The sequence below is a fragment of the Octopus bimaculoides genome, chromosome 9, assembly GCF_046866305.1.
Source record: "Octopus bimaculoides isolate indiv1 chromosome 9, ASM4686630v1, whole genome shotgun sequence".
Taxonomy (NCBI): domain Eukaryota; kingdom Metazoa; phylum Mollusca; class Cephalopoda; order Octopoda; family Octopodidae; genus Octopus; species Octopus bimaculoides.
Window position 1 is genome coordinate 34,548,006 of NC_142936.1, and position 25,000 is coordinate 34,573,005.

Genomic DNA, 25,000 nt, shown 5'->3' on the forward strand with positions numbered 1-25,000 from the left:
GAGAGGAAGAAAAGGAGACATGGCTACCCCAGTTGGGAGAGAAAGGAAAGAATGAGAGAATGGAGGATAAAGAGAGGTTTATATACCCAATATGTTTGAATATTTTCTAGTTCAACTTGTATTATGGCAGCTTACCATAAGCTAAACTACTTTCAAGCGTCAAATTCACTCAATGATTTTAAATGATTGTTTTGTTGTTTTGTGTAAATGATGCCAAGCCTGATGTGTAGATAAATACTCTTTGCAGTTATGTTTGGCTGAAATTTGTATTGTTGTTTTCATTGTCAATGTCTTTCTAAAGAGAACTTCCTTGTAAACAACATCCTTTGTGGAATTTTTGTTGTTTGGTTTCAATCCTGTTTGGTTTCAATATGTTCAATCCTGGAAACCTCTGTGGACATTCTAGAGAAGGCAGCATACCATTGGCCATGTGTGAATATATGCTTTGGTAAATATATCCTTGTCATTGCTGATTTATTCGGGAACTCTTGTCTAATTAATAATGTAAATGGTAATTTTTCACCTACTGAAGAAAGGGTAACTTTTGGTATAAATACAGTTTTTTGTGAAGTGGATCTTCAGTTATAATTTTTGCCTTAATCACTTTTTCTTGAATGTCTTGAATAACTAAACATGTACCATTGGTCAATTGTATGTCAGGGAATAATTACTACATTAGTCTTTAATCTTAATATGTGCAATAGTAAGCCTGAAATATTTAGCATACACAAGACGATTGTACTGAGACGATTGCGCTGGTATGGACATGTGGCGAGAATAGATTAGGATAGCTGCGTGAAAAAGTGCCACACCTTAGTGGTCGAGGGAACCTATGGAAGAGGCAGGACTAGGAAGACTTGGGATGTGGTGGTGAGGCACGACCTCCGAACATTAGGCCTCACCGAGGCAATAACTTGTGACCGTGACCTTTGGAAATATGCTGTGCGCGAGAAGACCCGGCAAGCCAAGTGAGACCAAAATCCAAGGCCTCTGCCAGGGATGTAGCCAGCCCACTTACGCGTAACATTTCTTCATTGGACACTAAACTCCGCTTGCAAAGACATGGTGAGGCAAGTGAATCGGAATCGAACTAAATTTGTAGGAACACTAAAATCGACTTGCAAATACCTGTTGGGGCAAGCGAAAGCGAAATCGAGATGGCACCTGTACCAGTGGAGCACTAAGAGCACCGTCCGAGCACGATCGTTGCCAGAGCAGCTGTCTGGCTTCTGTGCCGGTGGCATGTAAATAGCACCAGCGTGATCGTTACCAACGTCGCTTTCCTGGCACTTGTGCCAGTGGCACGTGAAAAGACATTCGAGCAAGATTGTTGCCAGTGCCGATGGACTGACTCCTGTGCAGATGGCACATAAAATACACCATTTCGAGCGTGGCCGTCGCCAGTACCGCCTGACTGGCCCTCGTGCCGGTGGCACGTAAAACACCCACTACACTCTCGGAGTGGTTGGCGTTAGGAAAGGCATTCAGCTCTAGAAACTCTACCAAATCAAATTGGAGCCTAGTGTCGCCTCCTGGTCCACCAGTCCTCAGTCAAATCGTCCGACCTATGCTAGCATGGAAAGTGGACGTTAAACGACGATGATGATGACGATGATGAAGTACTCTGTAGAGAATTCTGAAGGGTCATCATGATGAAAATATTGATCATCAATTAAGGGAACTTTTTCATTTCATGGAAAGAGTTTCAATATTCTTCATTGATGAGATCAACATCAATATTTTTGGGTGCTTAAACAACAATTTTTGACAATCTTTCTGGCTCTGTGATGCATTCATCATCATCATTTAATATGTGTTTTCCATGCTGACATGAGTTAGATGGGTTGACTGGAACTGGCCAGCTGGGGAGTTGTCTAGGGCCAATTGCTTATTTTGGCATTTTCTACAGCTGGACGTCCTTCCTAATATCAACAACTTCACAGAGTGTACTAGGTACCTTTTATGTGGCACTGGCACAGGCACTTTTACATGGGACTGGTGCCAACACCTTTAAGTGACACTGGCATTGGTGCTTTTACATGGCACTGATACAGGCACTTTTATATGGCACTAGCACAGCTATTCTTACATGGCACCAGCAGAAGTGCCTTTTACATGACATCAGCACTCACAAACCCTCAAGGGATGGAGCTCTAGGCTGAGAGAGAGAGACATAGAGGACATAGCTGTATGTATGTATGGCAACAGTTTCACAAGCACAGCAAACCGCCCGGAGTTTCCATCCCTTGTCATCTCTTCTGGGAGGGCCAATGTCTGAAGATCCTTTCTCACTACTTCATCCCACATTTTCCTGGGTCTACCCTTTCCACAGGTTTCCTCCTCCATCAGAGATCAACACTTCTTTATGCAGCTGTCTTCAATCATATGCATCACAGGACTATACCATCACAATCTTCTCTCTTGCGTGCATATGTACATACATACGTACATATATATATAGATATGTTAGGTAATAAACGCACAAACAGGAATCAGACACAGAAGGTCACCAAATCCTCATCAGTTATCAGCCAGAGGGTCAAATGCAATTTTGCACCTTTGCATTTGATCGTCTGCCCAATAACTGATTAAGATTTCATGACCTTCTGTGTCTATTTCCAATTTGTTCATGCATTTACTATGTTTTTTTAATTATTATTTAATGGAATACCACGTATGGTTATTGATTACAAGTGATTTTATGTACACACACACACACACACACACATACATACGTAAATGTCAAATAATGAAAATGAGTGTTCAACACCACATTGGTGGATCTAATTTCTTTGGTTTCATGTTAAGAAAAGTAGGGAAATGTAAATATATATATATATATATACATATACACATATATATACACGAATACAAATATATATATATGTACACACACACATATAAACACATATACATCTATATATATCCACACATATATGTACGTACACACACACACATTTATATATAAATATATATATATATAGCTATAGCATGATAATGCTAATACAATAGCATGAACAGGATAAACTATCCATATATTGCAGAAAAATTTGTTAAAGGCCAGCCATGAAACTTGAACTCACATCCCTGTGATTACACGTCATGTTCATGCTATTGTATTGGCATTATCATGCATTTGAGAATAAATTATTTCTGTATTTTTCAATACATCTCAACGCTTCTAAAGCAAACTTTGTTTGTTTACTTTCATTGTACGTTGAATTTAATGTTAGCGTCTTATAAAGCTAGATTTATAAATCCTGAAATTGCAGAACAATTTGTTATCGGGCAGTTTAGCTTAAAGGTAAAGCACTTGATGCGTAGTCACAGGGATGTCAGTTTGAGTCTCATGGCTGGCCGGTAACAAATTTTTCTGCAATATATGGATAGTTTATCCAGTTCATGCTATTGTATTAGCATTATCATGTATTTGAGAAAAAATTATTTCTGTATCTTTCAATACATCTCAACGCTTCTAAAGCAAACTTTGTTTACTTTCATTGTAAGTTGAATTTAACACACATACACATATATATACATACATACATATATATATATATATATATATATATATATATATATGTACACGCACACACACACACACACACACACATGCATATATATCATCATCATCATCATTTCATGTCCATTGTCTATGCTGTCATGGGTTGGATAGTTTGACCAGAGCTGGCAAGCTGGGAAGGTACACCAGGCTCCAGTCTGATTTGGCATGGTTTCTACATCTGGATGCCCTTCCTAACATCAACCACTTTACAGAGTGTGCTGGGTACTTTTTCATGGCCCTTCCACAAGTGCTTTTTATGTGGCACTGGCACAGGACTCTTGCAGGACAATCCTCTCCACCAGGGGAATCAGTCTTAACACTACTGCTGTGGAGGATGGGTTTTCTTGAGTACAGCATATCACTAAGCACCTCAATCCTTTGTCATCTCACCTGAAAGGGTCAGTGTCCTGAGGCCATTCTTCAGTACTTCATCTCATGGCTTCCTGGGTTTCCTAATTCTACATGTTCCATCTGCTTTGAGAGATCAGCACTTCTTTATGGAGCAGTCAGCATCCATCCACATTACATAACCAAACTAGTGCAATCTTCTTTCTTGCACATAGCATCTAATACATGCATCATACAATCTTCCTTTCACTTGGAGAGAGAAGCATTTTGTAGCAAACAGAGGAAACAGTCTGCTGAATTTCCTCCATCCTATTTTTATTCTAGCTATCACACTCTCCATACATCCTTCCCCACTACTAATTTGGTTCCCTAGGTAGCAGAAATTATCTAGTACTTCTAATGAGCCACCATGGCATTTGAGAGAATCAATTTCCTGAGTCTCTAAAGTTTTTAAGGATCCTCTGCATCTTCAATATATGAACACTACCTTCTTTGATAACCTTCCTATTAATTCTCTGCACCTCTTGTATGTCTATAGCTTACACTGAATACACCATATGGAGTTCTTGCCTACACTTTTCCTACAAATTGAACAGGGCCATTTACCTGAAGGAGATAGGGTCTTGTCTGTTTTCTTGCTTACTTGGACCTTAGTCTTTGCTAAGTTAACCATAAGGCCCTCAGATTCCAGGTTTTGCTTCCACACTTGAAATTTCGCTTTTAGCTCTGATATGGAATCTCCTCTGAGAGCAAGATCATCAGCATTTAGTAGTTTCCAGGGACTGCTGGTCCTGAATTCTGCTGTTATGGCCTAGCCTTGTTTGATGTAACTGTGTCAGTTATTTTTGCATATGCTCTACACAGCTAGATTCACAGATACTCAAAAGGGCCACTTCTACAAATTCTTTCTTAAGACCACCTTGGCAATGAAAGACAACTACATTCTCATCATGGCAGAGAACTTCAATGGACATGTTGGAAAACACTCTGATAGATTCCAGGGTGTGAAGGCTACTGGTCTGCAACACCAACTTCAGAAAACCTGCCAACCATCTGATCACTTATCAATCTGGAGGGTACACCAGCTAAATTGACTACATCCTCACCAGACACAGGGACAGATATATGCTCTGCATAATCTTTCCTGGGTGAAGAATGTACAACTCAACATAAGCTAGTGGTTAGTGACTTCAGGCTTAGGGCCAGAAAGATCCAGAGATGCAAGGTGATATGAAAAAGGAGGTTGTGGAAACTCAAGGACCCTTCAAATAGGCAGAGATTTAGAGATGTTCTTAATGAGGCTTTTGGTGAAAAGGATGGAGAGATATGATGTAGAGGATAACTGGAAGTTCCTACTGGACAATCTATTAAGGGCAACACACCAAATCCGTAGTTGGAGCAAAGCCTCTACCAGACCAAAGATTACATGGTGATGGAACAGTGATGTTGATAGGGCCATAAAAGAGAAGAGATGGGTCTGAAAAAAATGGTAAAGATGGGGTAGTAAAGAATCATATTAGAAAGCTAAAAGGGAAGCTAGAAGTCAGGTTTATCTAGCTAGGGTAGAAGCAGCAAAGTAGAGGTTTGCCAATGTCCTACAATGTGAAGATCAGAGACTTTAAGTGTTCCAGGTTGTTAGACAGTGTGTCAGTGAGAATTGAGATATCATAGGACAGAAGTGTGTGCAGATGGATAATGGTATGCTTGCATTTAGTGATGTAGACGAGAAAGATGTGTGGAAAAGTTACTATGTGAGACTGTTGAATGTGAATGTAGAGAATGAATGGGACAAAGAGAGTCTCCCTCATGTGAACCCAACAGAGGGACCAGCTATCCTAGTAGACAGCAGTATGGTAGATAAGGCAATTAAAAACATGAAAACCAGGAAAGCCCCTGGTCCATCCGGAATCATGGCTGATGCTCAAAATATCTGGTAAGGTAGGATATGGGTTAGTCATTCACATAGTTAAAGAGGTCATTCAGGAAGGTGTAATACCCAGTGATTGGTGTAACAGCATTATTGTTAGCTGCTACAAGGGAAAGGGTGATGCTTTAGATAGAAGCAATTATAGAGGCATCAAACTCCTGGACCAGGTGATGAAAATTATGTAGAGAGTTATATCCCAATTAATTAGGAGCAGAATTTGGTGTGCAGTTAGGGGTTCATCAAGACTCAGTTCTCAGTCCCCTCCTTTTCATCATTGACCTTCAGGCCTTATACATATGTACATACACACATATACATACATATATATATAAATTATTACAAATTAAAAGGGTAAAGATTTATCAATTTATTAATTTATTAATAAATCAACAATTAATAATTTTTACCAAGCCCTTCGGTATGTAAGCACCATTATCAGTGGAGAACTTATTTAAAAGTTCCCATACATTTATAAACATAATTAAGGGATCAGCAAGCATTTGCTTCACCATATACCGAAGTTCAGAAATAGCAGCTAAAAAAGCTGAGACTCCAACAGATAGCATTACTTGTAACTCACAAAGGCAAAAACAAGAAGAAAAAAACAATGAAAACTAACCATTTAAAGTTAATCATAGACGCGTTTCTGGATTATGAATGATAAATTTCAATTTCCGTCATCGGTATGATATTCCAGTAGTACATTCGACTATGCTAGCAAACCGCGCAAGTATGAACGAGTGAATATCATGCCTCAACACAATCTGAAAGCTTTTGCCTTTGTGAGTTACAAGTAATGCTATCTGTTGGAGTCTCAGCTTTTTTAGCTGCTATTTCTGAACTTTGGTATATGGTGAAGCAAATGCTTGCTGATCCCTTAATTATGTTTATACATATATATATATATATATATATATATATATATATATATATATAGGTTCAAAAAAGGAAAAAGACAAAAAAACAACAACGTGAGGACGTGATACAGATTGTGTTACTGGACGCTCGAGCGTGGAAGGTGTTTATAAGCCATTTAAAATAACACAAAAAAACCTTTAGATTCACTTCAACATCTAACGGTTTTTGTGTGTTATTTTAAATGGCTTATAAACACCTTCTACGCTGCAATTGTTTTTGTTCCAGCACACGATCTCAGGTCAGGTCACTTGCTATGCAAGTATATCTCCGCAATATATATATATATATATATATATATATATATATATATATATGTATGTATGTATTATTTGAAGTGGTATACAGATATTGTATATTGAGAAAAAGGGGGCAGTCAGAATTCTGGATAATTTTCTATTAGTGCTTTTGTTCGCTTAACTGAACTCTCCATGAAAAAAATTAAAATCAAAATAGTAAAAACAGAATGTTTCCTTGTCTTTTATGTGAATCGGATGTTTTTTTTTTGTTGTTGTTTTGTTTAGAAGAGGAGAAAATTTTTTTTGCTTTTTGGAGAAAGAGAGAAAGATAGGGAGCAGGACAATTGAGAAAGAGAAAGAAGAGCAAGGTGGAGAAAAGATTGACAGAGAGAGGTTTCTTTCCAATTATATTGTTTGTTTAGAAGAAGAGAAAATTTTGTTATTTGGAGAAAAGGAAAAAGACAGGGAGATAGGGAGCAGGACAATTGAGAAAGGGGAAGAAAAGCAAAGGGGGAAGGATAGACAATGTGAGAGAGAGAGAGAGAGAGAGAGAGAGAGAGAGAGAAAGAGAGAGAGAAAGAGAGAGAGGTTTCTTTTCAATTTGATGTGGTCAACCTATTGAAATTTCATTACAAAGCATTTTTCTTTCTCCTCTTTCCTTTCTCATTGCATACCTATCAACATGTTTGTAAATGTACACATTTTCTCGTTATATACATAGTGGTAGGTAATGGCTAAATGACCTTTCAAGACGTCAATTTTAGGAAGTGAGATGTGAAAAACAAGAAAAAAAGAGGAAGAAGAAAGTTATCCTTAAGTGGGTGCAGTCACAACTATAAAGTATGAAAATAAAGAGAGTTCTAAGTCCAATGAAATCGTACATTTGTTCACTCCTGTAGAGCCAAATCACATATTCTGTGTAATTCTATGTTTTACACAAACAAACACTAAATATTTCATTAGTACAACTTTCATAAATTAGAAAAATAAAGTCAGAATATAAAAATAATTTGATTACAGTACTGTTTATAATTCAATCTATTCTCTATGTATATTTAATCAAACATCATGAATGAGTTGTGTAATAGAATGTACATTGCTTACATAGCTGGAAACCACTCTGTAAGATATAAATTATATAACAAAGCAGGACCTGTTTAAATATATTTTAAAGTATCTTTCATAATTTGGTAGAATTATTTTTTTTGCTTGCTTGGATAAGATAATTCAAAAGAGATATTTTTACATGAATTACTTTGCCAAGTAGTTACATTATATATCCTTTCTAATAAGTGGTAAAATGGCTCTAGTATTTTCTCCCAGATATATGTAAGTATTATGAGTCTATAAGAACAACAGTTGCCAAAATCCCAATGTTACATATATATCTGACCATTTATTTTGTTGAGATAAAGCAATGAATATCATGTTATTAACACTGGAACTACATTCAGAAACAACAGTAACAGTGTAGTATAAATGTTTTCTTTTCATTCATTATCGTTACTATTAATAAACTAAAATGACCATAAAGAAGCTCTCTTGACAAACACCAAAACCATCTAGTATACATTAATGTCACCTTACATAGTATGTGGATATTGTTAGACAGTAATACAGCGTTCATTGGAGCATTCAAGTACTTGTATTATTTCTCCCCAGTCATATTAGCTGGGCACAATGTCTGTGTGAACTAACCATGTAGTGTTCATTATTTCTTTCATTTGAAGGGATGTTCATGCATATTGTCTCTGTTTCTCTTTCCAATTTTTTTGACAAAATGCAGTTCCTCTGCTTCTCTTTCAAACATTTAATATTGGAGAGAATTTTTTGATGAAATATAGTTCCATTGCCTTTCAGAACTTTGGGTCATCTCTTGAACATTTGTAGAAGGGAAAGATTTTAAATTTTCCTTTACTGCATATTTCTAGTTGTTTGCTCAGGGGAATCTTGTGTAGTTCCTATTGTCTGATGTGTTGTCTGTGGATTCTTGCACGTTGGCAAAGGGAATTCTTTGTTTTGCCAATATAATTTTCCTTGCAGCTGGGGCAAATAATGCAATATATGAGATTCTGTGTCTTACAGTTCATACCTGCATTTTATGTGGGAGCCACTTTCTAAATGCCATACTGGCATGGGTGGATACATATGCATACATTGCAACTGGTATCCATGCTGGTGGACGTTAAATGATGAGGATGATGATTATACATATATATCATCATCATCATCATCATCATCATCGTCGTTTAACGTCCACTTTCCATGCTAGCATGGGTTGGACAATTTGACTGAGGACTGGTGAACCAGATGGCTACATGAGGCTCCAATCTGATCTGGCAGAGTTTCTACAGCTGGATGCCCTTCCTAACACCAACCACTCCGAGACTGTAGTGGGTGCTTTTACGTGCCACCGGCACGAGGGCCAGTCAGCCAGTACTGGCAATGGCCACACTCAAAATGGTGTTTTTTCATGCCACCTGCACAGGAGCCAGTCCAGTGACACTGTCAACGACCTCGCTCAAATGTCTTTCACGTGCCACCAGCACAAGTGCCAGTAAGGTGATGCTGGTAATGAATACGCTCAAATGGTGCTATTTACGTGCCACTAGCACAGACGTCAGACAGATGCTCTGGCAATGATCATGCTCGGACGGTGCTGTTAGCGCTCCACTGGCACAGGTGCCAGTCATCGAATTTGGTTCAATTATGATTTCGAAAGCGAAATCGTGATGGCACCTGTGCCCAGTGTCGCCCTCCTGGCACTTGTGCCGGTGGTACGTGTAAAGACATTCGAACGAGATCGTTGCCAGTGCTGCTGGACTGGCTCCTGTGCAGGTGATGCGTAAAATACACCATTTTGCGCGTGGCCGTTGCCAGTACCGCCTGACTGGCCTTTGTGCCGGTGACACGTAAAAGCACCCAATACACTCTCAGAGTGGTTGGCATTAGGAAGGGCATACAGCTCTAGAAACTCTGCCAAATCAGATTGGAGCCTGGTGTAGCCATCCGGGTTCACCAGTCCTCAGTCTAATCGTTCAACCCATGCTAGCATGGAATGCGGACGTTAAACGATGATGATGATGATGATATGTATATATATGTATATACATATATACATATCATCATCATCATCATCGTTTAAAGTCCGCTTTCCATGCTAACATGGGTTGGACGATTTGACTGAGGACTGGTGAAACTGGATGGCAACACCAGGCTCCAATCTGATTTGGCAGAGTTTCTACAGCTGGATGCCCTTCCTAACGCCAACCACTCAGAGTGTAGTGGGTGCTTTTACGTGTCACCCGCACGAAGGCCAGTCAGGCGGTACTGGCAACGGCCACGCTCAAAATGGTGTATTTTATGTGCCACCCGCACAAGAGCCAGTCCAGGGGCACTGGCAACGATCTCGCTCGAAAATCCTACGAAGGCCAGTCAGGCGGTACTGGCAACGGCCACGCTCAAAATGGTGTATTTTATGTGCTACCCGCACAAGAGCCAGTCCAGGGGCACTGGCAACTATCTTGCTCGAAAATCCCGATTTCGCTTTCGCTTGCCCCAATATTATATATATATATATATATATATATATATATATATATATATATACATACTCATATATATATATACATATATATATGTATATATATGTATATACATATATGTGTGTGTGTGTATATATATATGTATATATATATATGTGTATATATATGTGTGTATATATATATATATGTATATATATGTGTGTGTATATATATATGTGTATATATGTGTGTGTATATATATATATATACTAGCAGAAATACCCGGCGTTGCCCGGGTTAAAGAGAATAATGAAATCTAAAAACGCCGTCTAGACTACGCATCATCTTTATATATAGAGATGTATATACACACACGCACCCAAACACACGTATATATATGTATATCAATATAAATATATGAAAGTCAATGAAGTTTCGTAAAAGAAGGTGATCATGTACATACTTTCTTGCTGTTGTGATTATAACACCTCATTGTAAACTATGTTCCTTGTTTTCCCTTGTGGAGCATATACAAATAGGTTTTTTGTTGCTGCCCACTCTTGAGCAGTCAACATACAGTTGTCCATGTGAGAAGCAGGGCTCTTCCAAGAGAAGACCAGCTACAGACAGTGTTTGACCCTGATATTTGTTTATGGACATGGCAAAAGTCACACGAAGGGGGAATTGTAGTCTTCTGAATGTAAAAGGAATGTCTGCTCCTGATGGAGTAAGAGGAATTCTTGGAATAAAGACGTCATCCCTTTTTGCACATCCAGAAAGAATGGTAGCCTCGATAACGTGTGACATCATTTTCTAAATAATGCTCATCTGTTATGTTCGGGTTAAAATTTCATCAACATCAAAAATATATGAATTTTCATGGGAGTTATGGCCGTTATGCAAAGAATATAATTTCCAAATTTCATAAAGATCCATTCAGTACTTTTGACGTAGTTTTGGATAAGAAAACAAATGACTAATGTGTGTGTTTGTGTGCATGTGTATGTGTGTGTGATGGGTGTATATATGTATAGATATCTGTATGCATGTATATATGTATATATGTGTACATATTACATGTACATCTATATATATATATACATCTACACATATGTATACATATACATGTATGTATAGATCTATATATATATACATATACGTGTACATCTATATGTATACATATACATCTCTCTCTCTCTCTTTCTCTCTCTCTCTCTCTGAAAGTATCTGTCATTACAGTATCGAAATGGTGTACATATACATGTATATGTATACATATACATCTCTCTCTCTGTCTCTCTCTTTCTGTCTCACTCTTTCTCTCTTTCTCTCTCTGTGAAAGTATCTGTCACTACAGTATCGAAATGTGATTGTTTCAGTTAGTGGAATAGTTTCATTTTTAAAGTGAAAGTATTTGACATGAGTGTTTTTGTTTCACTTTTGACACGTAATACTTAAATAGTGGAGGAGATATTATGTTGCCGTGTGCTCGAACTCTGCAAGAAGTTAGTAATTTATTTTGACTAAAACACAACTGGAACCCTAAGTAAGGCATGTGTAAAATTTGAATGAAATTGGTTGCGTAGTTCTCGAGTTTTAGGGATTCACACAGACAGACAGACAGACAGACACACATTCTCATTTATATATATATATATATATATATATATATATATATATATATGTATAAATATATATATATATATATACATGTATGTATGTATATGTATATATATGTCTCCTTTGCAGACTTGTTTCTTCATCTTCGTCACCACAACCTTGTTTAGACTTAGCAGCCCTTCTTGTTTGTTTTCATTGTCCTGTTTTTGTCACCAGTCTTGACTCTCTGCAAGATCGCAAATTTTATATAATTTGCTTTGCGGGAGCAACTGTTTTATCGAAGGTGTATCTTGTCATGAATTGCTCGAAATACAGATTAGAAAAACAGCTGAGAACTGATGAAGGGTCATTCTTTGTGTTGCTTGTCTTGTTTTCCATTTGTTTCTTTCATTGCTTGCAAAAAAAAGTCCTTATTCCATGTCCTCATACTTCGTATTTTTTGTAGTTTATGTTTTGTGATGTCCTGTGCCCACATATGCATATGTTTATATGTATACATGTAAGGGTGTATGTATACGTATGTATATATGCATATATATATATATATATATATATATATATATATATTATTTATATTATTATATGGAGGGATGGGGAAATCCCCAAGGACTGGAAGGATGCAATTATTCTTCCTCTATATAAAGGAAAAGGAGTCAGAACAATGTGTATGTGTGGTAACTACAGAGGTATTGCTCTATTATTAGCTGCTGGCAAGGTTCTGGCAAATATTCTTCTTACCCGTCTGAATGGGTGTCTCGTAAATGATGTCCTATCTGAATCTCAATGTGGCTTTCGACCTGGTAGAGGGACAATGGATATGATTTTCACAGCAAGACAGATGCAGGAGAAGTGCTATGAGCAGAATATGGATCTTGTCCAGGTATTCATTGATTTAACAAAGGCCTTTGATACTGTAAACTTGGATGTCCGGATCACTTTGTATCTATAATTAAATCATTTCATGATGGGATGGAGGCTTGGGTCAATGTTGGTGGTGACATGGCGGGATCCATTCCTATAGAGAATGGTGTCAAGCAGGGTGACATCCTTGCCCCAACTCTCTTTTCTTTGTACTTTGCTGCTGCTTTTACTCATGCTTTTGCTAAGGTTAGCTCTCTGGGAATATATGTCAGATATCGATCTTCTGGCTGCCTCTTTAATCTTCACCGATTTGCTGCCAGTTCAAAGGTTCTCCAGTCTATTATTCGTGACCTCCTTTATGCAAATGACTGTGACTTAGTCGCTCATACAGTGGATGACATGCAAATACTCATGAATTGCATTTCTGCTTCTTGCAAGGCATTTGGACTTAGCATTAGCCTGGACAAGATTGTTGTAATGTTCCAGCCTGCACTAGGAAATCCATATATGGAACCAGCTATCTTGGTTGAAGGAACAATTCTGAAGGTAGGAGACAAGTTTGTCTACCTGGGCAGCACACTCAGCCGTTCTTGCTCTCTGGATGAGGAAATATCTTTCAGGGCTGCAGAGAGCAACTAATTCCTTCCGGTCTCTTCAGTCTCGTGTCTGGTCCCAGCATGGCATAGCAAGGCCAACAAAAGTTGCTGTGTACTGTGCTTGTGTACTAACATCGTTCCTCTACTCATGTGAAACATGGACTCTGTACAAACGTCAGGTAAGGGTCCTTGAACACTTTCATCAGAGATGTCTCAGGCACATTCTCAATGTTGGCTGGACCTCAAAAATTCCAGACACACAGATCCTGAGGACAGCTGATATCTTGAGTATTGAGGCAATGATGCACAAGCAATGGTTATGTTAGACTGGACACCTTATTAGAATGAAGGATAGCAGGATTCCTAAGCAGATGCTATATGGAGAACTTGTGAATGGAAGAAGACTCTGGCAGAAACCAAGGCTGCGCTTTAAGGACTGTCAAGTCCCCATTAAAGGCCTGTGATATGCAGGACACTGACTGGGAGAACAATGCCTGTCATCGCCATGGATGGAGGAAACAAGTTAAGGAGGGGATCGACACTTTTGAGAGAGCACGTATCCAGCATGAAGAACTTAAGCGAGCTGCGCGAAAGCGCATGGCTCGGAATGGGGAAAGCTTAATCTGCAATGTTTGCAGTCGTGTATGCTTGTCAAAAGCAGGGCTCATTAGCCACCAATGAAGCCGCAAATGCAAAATGTAAGTTAGTCCCAGAGCGCACAATGTTCCTGAAGGTTGGCAATGGTCTTCCTCGGTCACGAGTAGACAGCCATCATCATATGCATATATATATATATATATATATATATATATATATATATATATATATATATATATTATTTATATTATTATATGATTGAACGCCATGCATCCTTTCCAAGTAAGTTTTATCCTAATAACTCTAATGCAACTCTATTCTTCCTATTATTCTTTCGTTTTTTTCTCTCTTCTCCCACTATTCTATCCTTTTACTCTTTTGTTTTCTCCTTTCCTTTCTCTTATTCTTTTACTTCCTTTTTTCTTACTAATCTATCCTTTTGCTCTTTCATTTTCTCTCTACCTTTCTCTTGTTCTTTTGCCTCCTCTTCTCCCACTATTCTATTCTTCTACTCTTTCATTTCACAGGATGGGCCAGCTATGATAGGTTGTAATTTTAGGTCTCCTGGTGTTGGTGTATGTATGTATGTATGTGGTGATTTGTTGATGGTTTCATTGATGGTTGGGCTTTTGTGGATTTTGGGGAGGCCATAGAAAAGGCTGGGTTTGTATTTGAAATTTGTTAGGAAATCTACTTGCTTTTTTTGTGAGGTCTTTCCCATGGGTATGTATTAGTGAGGAGAGGGTTTTCATTATTTTGGAGGGATTGTAGTTGTTGATTTCTTCATAATACTCGTTGTTTAGTAAAGACATGACTAGATTTTTGTAGTAGGATGTGTCCATAATTACCACTGCGCTGCCTTTGTCTGCTTTTTTGATTGCAATTTCTATTTGTTTTGTAGTTCATTAATTTCTTTCCATCCTGTGAGACACACAGATTAAGTTACTTCATGGACATTCTCCTGAAGCCATATCTAAAACATATTAGAAGCTACATCAGAGATGATTTAGACATGCTGAACCATCTCCCAGAAAAGTTCGGGGAAGAATCCCTCATGGTCTCCTCCGATGTTATAAACCTATACTCCAATATTCCACATGATTATGGAATGAAAGCGATTCTGGCTTGAACTACATCCAAAGGAAATACCAGAATGAATAAACAAAATCTTCATCATTGAATCAATTAAATTCATTCTCCAGAATAATCATTTCATTTTTGGCACCAACTGCTACCGCCAAATATGGGGAATTGTGATGGGCACGAGAGTAGCACCTACCATTGACAACCTCACAATGGGATTCTTAGAGAAAAAAATATATCAGAATTCACTGCAAAAATTTGGAGACCCTCTCGCCCAATACATTGAAGAGAATTGGAAGAGATCCCTGGATGACTGTTTCATACTCTGGAATAACAACTTAAACAAACTCCTAGAATTTAAAACACTTCTGAACAGCATCCACACAAACATTCAATTCACAATGGAATACAACCAGGAGGCACTTCCATTCCTAGACATTCTAATTAAAAAAAACAAACAACAACAAAATTGAAACAGACATTTTTTATAAAACAACAGATAGAAAACAATATCTTCTCTTTAGCTCTTGCCATCCTAGACACACAAAAACAAACATCCCCTTCAACCTTGCAAGAAGAATCTGCATTATTGTCTCAGAAAAAACAATTAGAGATTTAAGACTACAAGAACTGAAAAATGTCCTCCTGGATAGACACTACCCAATCCAGCTCATTAATGAAGGAATAAAATGTGCCAAATCTATCAACACCGAGACATTAAGAAAAACCAAAGACATTAACAAACCTCTCCTTAAAACACTACCCTACATTTCCACATACAACTCCAGAAACAAAGAAGCATTCAGCACAATCATACAAAACCTACCAATACTACACAAGGACCCAAAACTAAAAAGAATTTTATGTAACATTAAAATTGTCAAAAGCAACAAACAACCTAAGTCATTAAAGAAACTGCTAACTAATGCAAAATTATTCCCCTCCACAACAAGCCCCAAAATAAAAAAATGTAATTGCCCCAACTGTGGTACATGCCCCAACCTTTTGGAAGGGTCAGAATACTATTTTAAACAAGGGTAGCACTTTACAATTAAATCAAATTTCACTTGTGCATCCGAAAATCTGACCTATGTAATCGGATACTCGGGCTGCCAGAAAGACTATATCGGTAGCACAGGGAATTCTATCCGTCAACGTTGTACAGTGCATCGTCAGCAGATAGCCTCACCACAACACCGCCAAATTTATCTCAGTGAACATATTGCCGTATGTACGAAACAAAAACAACCCAAATTCACTATTTTCCCTCTATATAAATTTGCTGACTGGACTTCTACACAAGCCTGACTCAATAAAGAGACATATTTCATCCAAAAATACAAACCTGAACTTAACACCAATTCATTTTAATTGTATTACTAATTGTCACTTAATTACTTGACTCCTAGACACCCATTCATATTCAAACCTGAGTCACAAGAGGTCCTACATGACTCTTATGAGTTCATTTTCTATTGGATTGGTTTATTTTATTCAATTATGGAATTTCAACACATACAAAAAAGTTATATATGTACGCAATCCACAATTTTTAGATATAAATTACTGTTCATACTTACGTGTGTGTATAAATAAATAAATAAATATATATATATATATTTCTTATTTCATTTGTAATGATGTAATATGATCCTAATATCACCGTAAACTTTATCATACAAACTTTCTGTGACTTTTACACTTTTACATTTCTTTTCTTTCTTATATATATATATATATATATATATATATATATATATATATATATATATATATATACAAATATATATATATATATATATATATATATATACAAATATATATATATATATATATATATATATATATATATACAAACAATGAATTACTGCAGTTTCTGTCAACTAATTTTTTTTTACTTGGATTGGTCATTATTCCGAATCTGTAGCAAAACATACTTACCCAAGGTACTATGCATATAGTTATTATAAGTGATTACACTATTGAATTAAGTTTTTTGAAACATTAATTAACAGAAATGTCACTGAAGCAAAAAACTTCAATCATAATGATAACAAAAAGGGGAAAAAAAATATTTCATCTACCCAAATTTTCTGCCTCTGTATTTGTTTATTCATTTTCATTGGTAACCCCAGCTATCTCAGACTGAATAAAAAGGCTTTTGGAATAGTGGTAGTTAATCAACGAATTTTGTTAGTGTTTTAATTGGTTCCAAGCCATCTTTATTTACAGAATATGCCATCCCAAAATTTAGCTCTTAAAACATGTAATCCACAATGTAAAGGATTCTTAGAGAGTTTGGAAGCTCTAATTAAGCAAACGCAAAAATGACAAAGGTGTTCCTTTGTTAGTTACCACAGCTTATATTGGGTCACCCCATAAATAATGCGGTTTTTTTATACTTCTTTTATTTTTCAAAATTAAGATAAACAAAGTTCTTTTTTAATCTCCCCTTCATTTTCTACAATGCTCTTCCATCTATCTGGGAGACTTGCAAGGTCCCTCTTCCAAAATTTGCCTGTCCGTGATGAAAAATACTCCTCCAGTACTGTTCTGACCTCATCTACAGAATTCATATTTTTTCCATCCAAATGATTTTGAAGAATGCAGAATAAATGATAATCAGATGGGACAATGTCCGGCTAATATGGTGGGTGGGGCATCGTCTCCCATTCAAACTGCTCCAGCCTTTGGAATGTCATCCTCATTGTATATGGCCAAGCATTATCCTGATGGAAGAACATCTTTTCATCTTGAAACCAAAGATGGTCATTTTGCTTCTAGTGCTGACTTAAGCTGTTCACAGTAGATCTCCTTTGTTATTGTTCAGTTTGGGTTTAAAAGTTTGAAGTGGACTAAACATTTCATATCCCACCAAACAGATAACAACACTTTACATGGGTGAAGACCTTCATTAGCCTGGGGTGCTGGTGTTTCTCTTTTCCCTACCCACTGTCTTCGGTACTTGACATTTCTCTAGAGAACCCATTTCTCATTACCAGTCACTATTCAGTCCAAAAAAGGTTCATTCATGAGATGTGACAGCAAAGAAGAGCACACATTCGCTCTCTGCATGCCATTAGACTCAGAAAGTTTGTGATGAACCCAGTGACCCAATTTGTTGACTTTTCCAATGGCATGCAAGTGTCGATGAATAGTTGTATTACCAAATCCAAGCTTCTCTGCTAGTTGTTCTAGCACTGACTTGAATGACTGGTTGAATGACCAAATCCAAGCTTCTCTGCTGGTTTCTCAACAGTTACGATGGGATTTTGTTCCACCAAGGTTTGCAGGACTTCCTTGTCAAGCCCTACAGATCTTCCAGGAGGAGGCTCATCTTTTAGGCTGTAGTTTCTGGCTCAGAATTTCTGGAACCATTGTTGACACTGGTTTATGCTTGTTGTCTGATCCCCATATACTGCATTAATATTCCTTGCACTTTCCATTGCGTTGTTGCCTTTATTGAACTCATAAAGCAAAATATGCTGAATATGCTCCTTTACCACTTCCGTTATAGCATTGCAAAATAAGTGTTAAAATTGAACTGCACTTTTCAAAATTTGCACTAAGAATAAGGATAAGATAAAATTACTATATGCTTTTATAGCAAGTTGGTGCAGGTAGTTTATTCCATCCCCACTCCGACTTTTAGTTTATGCAAGTGAAAAATCTGCCTTATTTATGGGATGACACAATACATTTTACTCCCATTGCAGATTAAACACACACACCCTGCTAAAAATCATAAGTGTAGCTTTTCAAACTATTGAAAATAATTACTACCTGAATTGTTTTTCAAAGTCAACAATATCATGTCATTTCTCATGCTAGAGGTAATAGTGTTTGTTTACATTATATCTCCTTGACAAACTAGTTGTTCCACACCAATTTGTTTGCATGCCTCCAGTCTTATTTGCACACTTTATTAAAGTAAACATTCTGAAGATTGTAGATGACTGAGTATCTTGGGACTGTATTGACAAGTAGATGTGGTCAGCAATTCATATCTTCTTAACAACACAGTAAAGAATGTTTGATATTTTATGGGAGGAATTGTTCATTATTTGAAAAAACAGCAACATAAAAGTTGACCAATGACCTATTGGCTGGTGTTACTTTGTAAATTTAGCTCCCTTGTTGAGGCCAGAAAATATTTCAGCCTGTTGCTGTCATTTCACATAGCCCCAGTGAATTCAACAGTGGACTGACTACTCCACACACACACAAAATTCATAAACTGTATCCTGACTAACTGACATTCACTCAGCACTGACCTCTAGCCAGCACATGTAATTTCTTCTTACTCTGTACTAGTATAATGGCCTCTGTATCTTGGAGCTAATTGATTGTGTACCACCTCCTCCCAAACCCATCAATATACTCATCTCTCATTCATACTATATTTTCTCCTCCCATGCTCACACTAATCACTTTATCTTTTTCTTCCCTAGAATGTCAATCTTCCTGAATTCTTTATTTACTCAGAGTATTCCTGTAGTCAGTCACTGCACAAACTGAATAACAACTGCATATCAGTTGCACAAGTCTTGGAGGACCTGATGTCATACATGTATTGCTTCCTCTTGGTTAAACCAAAGGAACTAATAATAAAACTGGTGACCCTTCTGTGGGGTGGAGATGGGGTGATATGTTTTCATCCTCTGAAATCTATGGAAAGTAAGAATAAGAATTTACTCAAAGGTAACAGTGGATTCATGAATATAAAGCTTAAACCAAAGAAGTTTTAAAAGAAAGTAATTAAATCAAATTTTGGAATATGTATTACAGATTCATCATCATTTTAACATTCATTTTCCATTGCCAGGATAAAGGCACCAATGTTAAAACAACAATAATTTACACTTATGACAACAACTGTAATATAATTTCATAATCCCTTCTAAATGAACAGCATCAATCTGACTATTTGGTGCTGCCATCTCATTAAAGAATGGTAGAAAGTGAATATAATGATTTCCAATACCAATATTTCCAATGAGGAGTTGCAGCTCTCTTAGCAGGAGATGGGAGGTTTTTGGTATAATTGAAGAACGATTTATTTTGCTGTTTATTTTCCATAAACCAATCCTATGTAGCAAAGAAAAGAGATTACAGCAATAAAAAGTCTTCAAGTAGTTACTAGACCTGTTAAAAATAGTAGTTGTGTCTCCCTCAACTCCCACCCTCCCATTTTGAAAAGGAAAGGAGATATTGGATAGTATGGTTCTTCAGATACAGTATCTGGAAAAATGAGATAAAGATAGTGATAATGATATATCTGCTGGGTCAAGGATTACTAGGACAACAATAACAACAACACTAATCAAGAAATGTCAATACTGCTTTCTCCAAGCAAGACCATGTGGTTGGTATTGCATAGATAAAGAAATGCAAATATTAGAATAAATTGTAATTTTTGAAGCATAAATAATACAGCACAACTACACTTGAACCAACGAAGGAGTCTTGATTTGTAACATTTAGCAGTCAGATCTCTTTTAAATCAGACTCTACCGTCTTAAAAAAGCTAAGAGTATAATAAGTAATGTTGCCCTAAATACAAAAGATGGGAAAGTCTATGATTATATCTATTGTTGATTAAGGGTGACTTAGAGTTAAACAATGCTAATAGTTTCTAATTTAGACACAAGGCTAGTAATTTTGAGAAGGATTTAGTTTATACCATTGACTCCAGTACTTTATTCTATCAACCTTAGAGGGATGAAAAGAAAAGTTGACCCCAGTGGGAATTGAACTCATAACACAAAGAACTGGAACAAATACCAGAGGCCATTCTTTTGATACTCTTACAATTCTGCCAGTTTGCCACCTTAAAACTATTAATAACACTACTACAATATGGTCATGTTTACTCTTGTCAGCCAATGTGATTCTTAAGAAACTTTAACAACCTGTTTATAAAGATCCCACACTTCAGGCAGGACCTCTAAAATAAAAATAATTTAAAAAATATATAATATAATAGCAACAGTAAATAATTGCAAGTATAAGAGGCAAAAATAGAAACAAAACTGAAGAACATTTTTCCAGGTTATCCTTCATTTCTATACAACTAACTATTTCTACTGTATCAGCTGCATAAACCAAAAGTACACAACAAGCCTTCAGTTGTAACAAATACATGATCTTTACATAGTTTAACAGGGTATGTAAACAACACTGAGGTAGGGATTAGATAGATAACAGGAATAACTAGTTTATCTTGAAGCCAAACTACAAACAGCTTACACAAAAGTATTAAAATATCAACAGGTGGTATATTAAGTCAAATTTATAATACTCAAGGAGTCGTTGTCACTCATTTGTATCTGAATGAATCATCAGAACACAGAAAAGACAAAAAAATCTCATGTATTTTCATTGTTTTAAGGTGTGCAAATAGAGAAGAAAAAACTCACAACATAACATGAAAATAGTAACATATATATCCTTCAAGTTGTCTACAAAAAATTCAGGAAAAATGTTGCTTTTTTAAATGGGTGTTCTGAATACATACGACTGAAATGCTTGACATTTTTCACTGTTTGCTTCATATTCTAACACAAACAAACACCCTGTATTTACCCTTTGCAGGAAGACAAACTGCAATTAAAGAAAGGTTGGAATCAAAACTGTGGCATAATTTAGAAATAGTAGTTGAATCTCTCTCAAACCACACTCTACTGTTTACAAAAGAAAGTTACATTGAAAAATGTAATCTAAATTGCACTCACTATCTGAAAAGATAAGATGAGGTGATCATGGCTGGTCATGGGTCAAATATCTATGAATCACAGCTTTACTAAAACAGGGGTAAATAAATAAAGTTTCAACAACAATATTAAGGGACAAATACATTTGGAAACATGTTCAATTTTCACAGTCACTAAACTTTCACCAATTCATTTGTTTCATATATCAAAATATATAAAAAACAATGATACCCTTAATCCAGATGCCATATGACACACATTATATAACTACAATAAAGGACACAGATGCCACACATTATATAACTACAATAAAGGACAATTTCTTGTAAGAGAATTTATGTTTTAATTTTCATCTGGTTCATAGAATAAGACTGTGGGAGTTGATCATGTTCACCATTACTATATATCAAATAGCCAATGCTATTAACATTTCCTGTGAGAGAGTTGAGAATATTCTGCACAATGAACTTGGCATGATGAAGGTTTCTACTCAGTGGGTGCCACATCTTCTGACATCTGATCAAAAGTACCCCAGGCTGATCACATCATGGAAAGATTTAACATTGTTTGAGGCAGATCCAGCTGGTTTCTTTGAATGTTTCCTAACCCAGGGTTCATCACTTTGAGCCAGAGACAATCTATGTAATGAAAACACCCCTCCTCACCTGCTCCAAAGGAGACCAAGGTTGTTTCATCTGCAGGGAAGGTGATGGCCTCAGTTTTTTGGGATGCAAAAAGCATTGTGTTTATTGACTTTCTTCAGAAGGGCCACATCATTAATGGAGAGTACTATGCCAACTTGCTGAGGCAATTATGAAAGGCTATCAAGACCAAATGCCCAGGAAAACTGACAAAAGGGGTTCTGTTACATTAGGACAATGCTCCAGCACACAAGTCCTTGGTTTCAATGGCTGCTGTGCATGACTGTAGCTTTGAACTGATTGATCCCTAATAACAATGTTTTCTGGAGCTGTACTAAACTGGGTTTTATGCCTATTTCCTCTAGCCATCTGTTCAGATCTTTAGGAATAGTTTCCAATGCACTTATAACTAATGGGATACATTTTACCTGCACTTTCCATAGTCTCTGTAATTTAATATCTAGGCCCTGGTACTTTACTATTTTTTTCTATACCTCTCGTATTAATTTTTTCATCATTTGGGACTCTAAAATCAATTATCTGGCACTTTCTTTTCTCTTTATCTACTACAACCAAATCATTATTATTATTAGTAGTATTATTACTATTATTGTTATTATTACTATCATTGTTCTTGCTTTTATTATCTATGTTATTAATGGTATCACTAGTCATATTATTAAAGTAATTATTACTATTATAAGAATGGCTATATTTAATATTCTCCTTACAATTGTTTGTGTTTGTGAGACAGTGAGGAGTAGGATAATTTGAGGGTGGATCTATTAAAGATAGAATGGTACTTATGGTGGCAGGGAAAGCTGGAATCTATGATGTCAAAAAAGGGCCTGGCTAAGCCCTTAACATTTAAAGAGAAGGGCGGGGTATACCAGAGTATGTATATATATATTTTCCTGATGGAGGCTGGTTTATGGGGTTACCCTGGCTTTCCTATGCATAAAAGGTTTAACTTTATGGCGTATCGTCAGACCCCAAGACCTGTTGGCCTATGACCTCTTTAAAATACAGAGGGGAAAGTCTGGATTATCTACCTTTGCTATTGGCTATCGAATTCCAGCCAGTGGCTCGCAAAAGGCCAGCAGAAATCTCCTAAAATGCAAACATGGGCTGAAAATTTCCATTCTGGAGTTAAGCATAGGTCCTGGCTTGAGTGAGTTCCTTAGGATTCTCATGCATTTAGCTATGCACAGCTTGCAGCGTTTCATCCTGTTGATGTAGGGACCTTCGAGGGTTTTTGAGGATTTTCCATGAGATCGAGTGTGGAACTCCATCGTCTTTTAGTTGCCAAATGTGGCTGGCCAGCAATGTTACATATCTCCTTTCTGGGACTCTGAAGGAGGAATCATGGTTGGTAAAACGTTTCTTGAATGAATTTCCAGAACAACTAATATATTTCCATGGGCACGCGATGCTGGTGCTGTATGTATTATGATTGTTGTTGTCACTACTGCTGCTGTTGTTGCTGCTGCTGCTGCTGTTGATGATATTGCTGCTGCTGTTGATGTTGTTACTATTGTCGATGATGTTGTTGCCACTGTTGATGATGTTGGAGCTGGGGCTGCTGGTGTTGGGACTGCTGGTGTCGGTATTGGAGCTGCTGGTGTTGGTGTTGCTGCCACTGGAGGTGGTGGTTGTGTCGGTAATGTTACCGGCCCTGTTTATGTTGCACCTGTTTATGTTGTTACTAATGGTGTTGATGTTGTTGCTGCTGCTGCAGTCATCATCAACGGTGCTGTTACTGGAGCCGGGGCTGTTGCTGTTGGTGAAGGTGGGGGTGGTGGTGGCATTGGTAATACTATCACCATTGCCGGTTATGGAGGCACTGCTACTGTTGCCAGAGGTGTCATTAGTCAAGCTTATGCTGGTGCTTCTGCTGTTGTTGTTGCTGATAAAGTTGGTGTCAGCACTGGGTCTGTTACTGCTGCTACAATCAGTCCTGCCAGTGTGGATGTTAGCAGGTTTGCTACTGTGGACATCAGGGAAGCTGTTGGTTAGGTTGGTGTTGGAGGTGACGTTCCTGTAGGCAATGTTAGTGATGGTGCCATCGGGGGTGTCATTGATGCTGCTGTTATTGAAGGTTCCAAAATTGTCCACTGTGGTGGTGGTGGTGTTGTTGGCTCTATTGCTGCATCACAGCTGCTATTGTTTCTCCCAGCAGAATTGGTAGGGTTTGCTCGTACTTTGGCTTGATAGATGACTCCTTTGGTTTTGCAGTGGCCTCCTACTGGGCAACTGCTGTGGATCCTGCATGAACAACCTGCTCCTTCCTGTAGCCTAGGGATGCTAACTAGAATGCTCTTAATATTGGGGGCACAACTAAATGAGACCCAAACGTTGTGCCTGTTGAAAA

General features: G+C 37.3%; 1 protein-coding gene across 3 annotated transcripts in view; it reads right to left on the reverse strand.

Moving 5' to 3' along the window:
- Nucleotides 1–25,000, reverse strand: part of LOC106882578 (uncharacterized) — a 109,368-nt gene that overhangs the window by 56,950 nt on the left and 27,418 nt on the right. The window contains exon 2 of one of the 3 annotated variants that reach the window (XM_052970584.2): nt 21,793–21,878. The exons of 1 other annotated variant lie outside the window; for it this stretch is intronic. In XM_052970584.2, coding sequence (XP_052826544.1) covers nt 21,793–21,810 — 18 coding nt within the window. In that variant the 5' untranslated portion in view covers nt 21,811–21,878. Of the gene's footprint in view, nt 1–21,792; nt 23,689–25,000 lie in introns of those variants that run through there. One more of the 3 variants, XM_089357398.1, reaches the window with a different exon arrangement.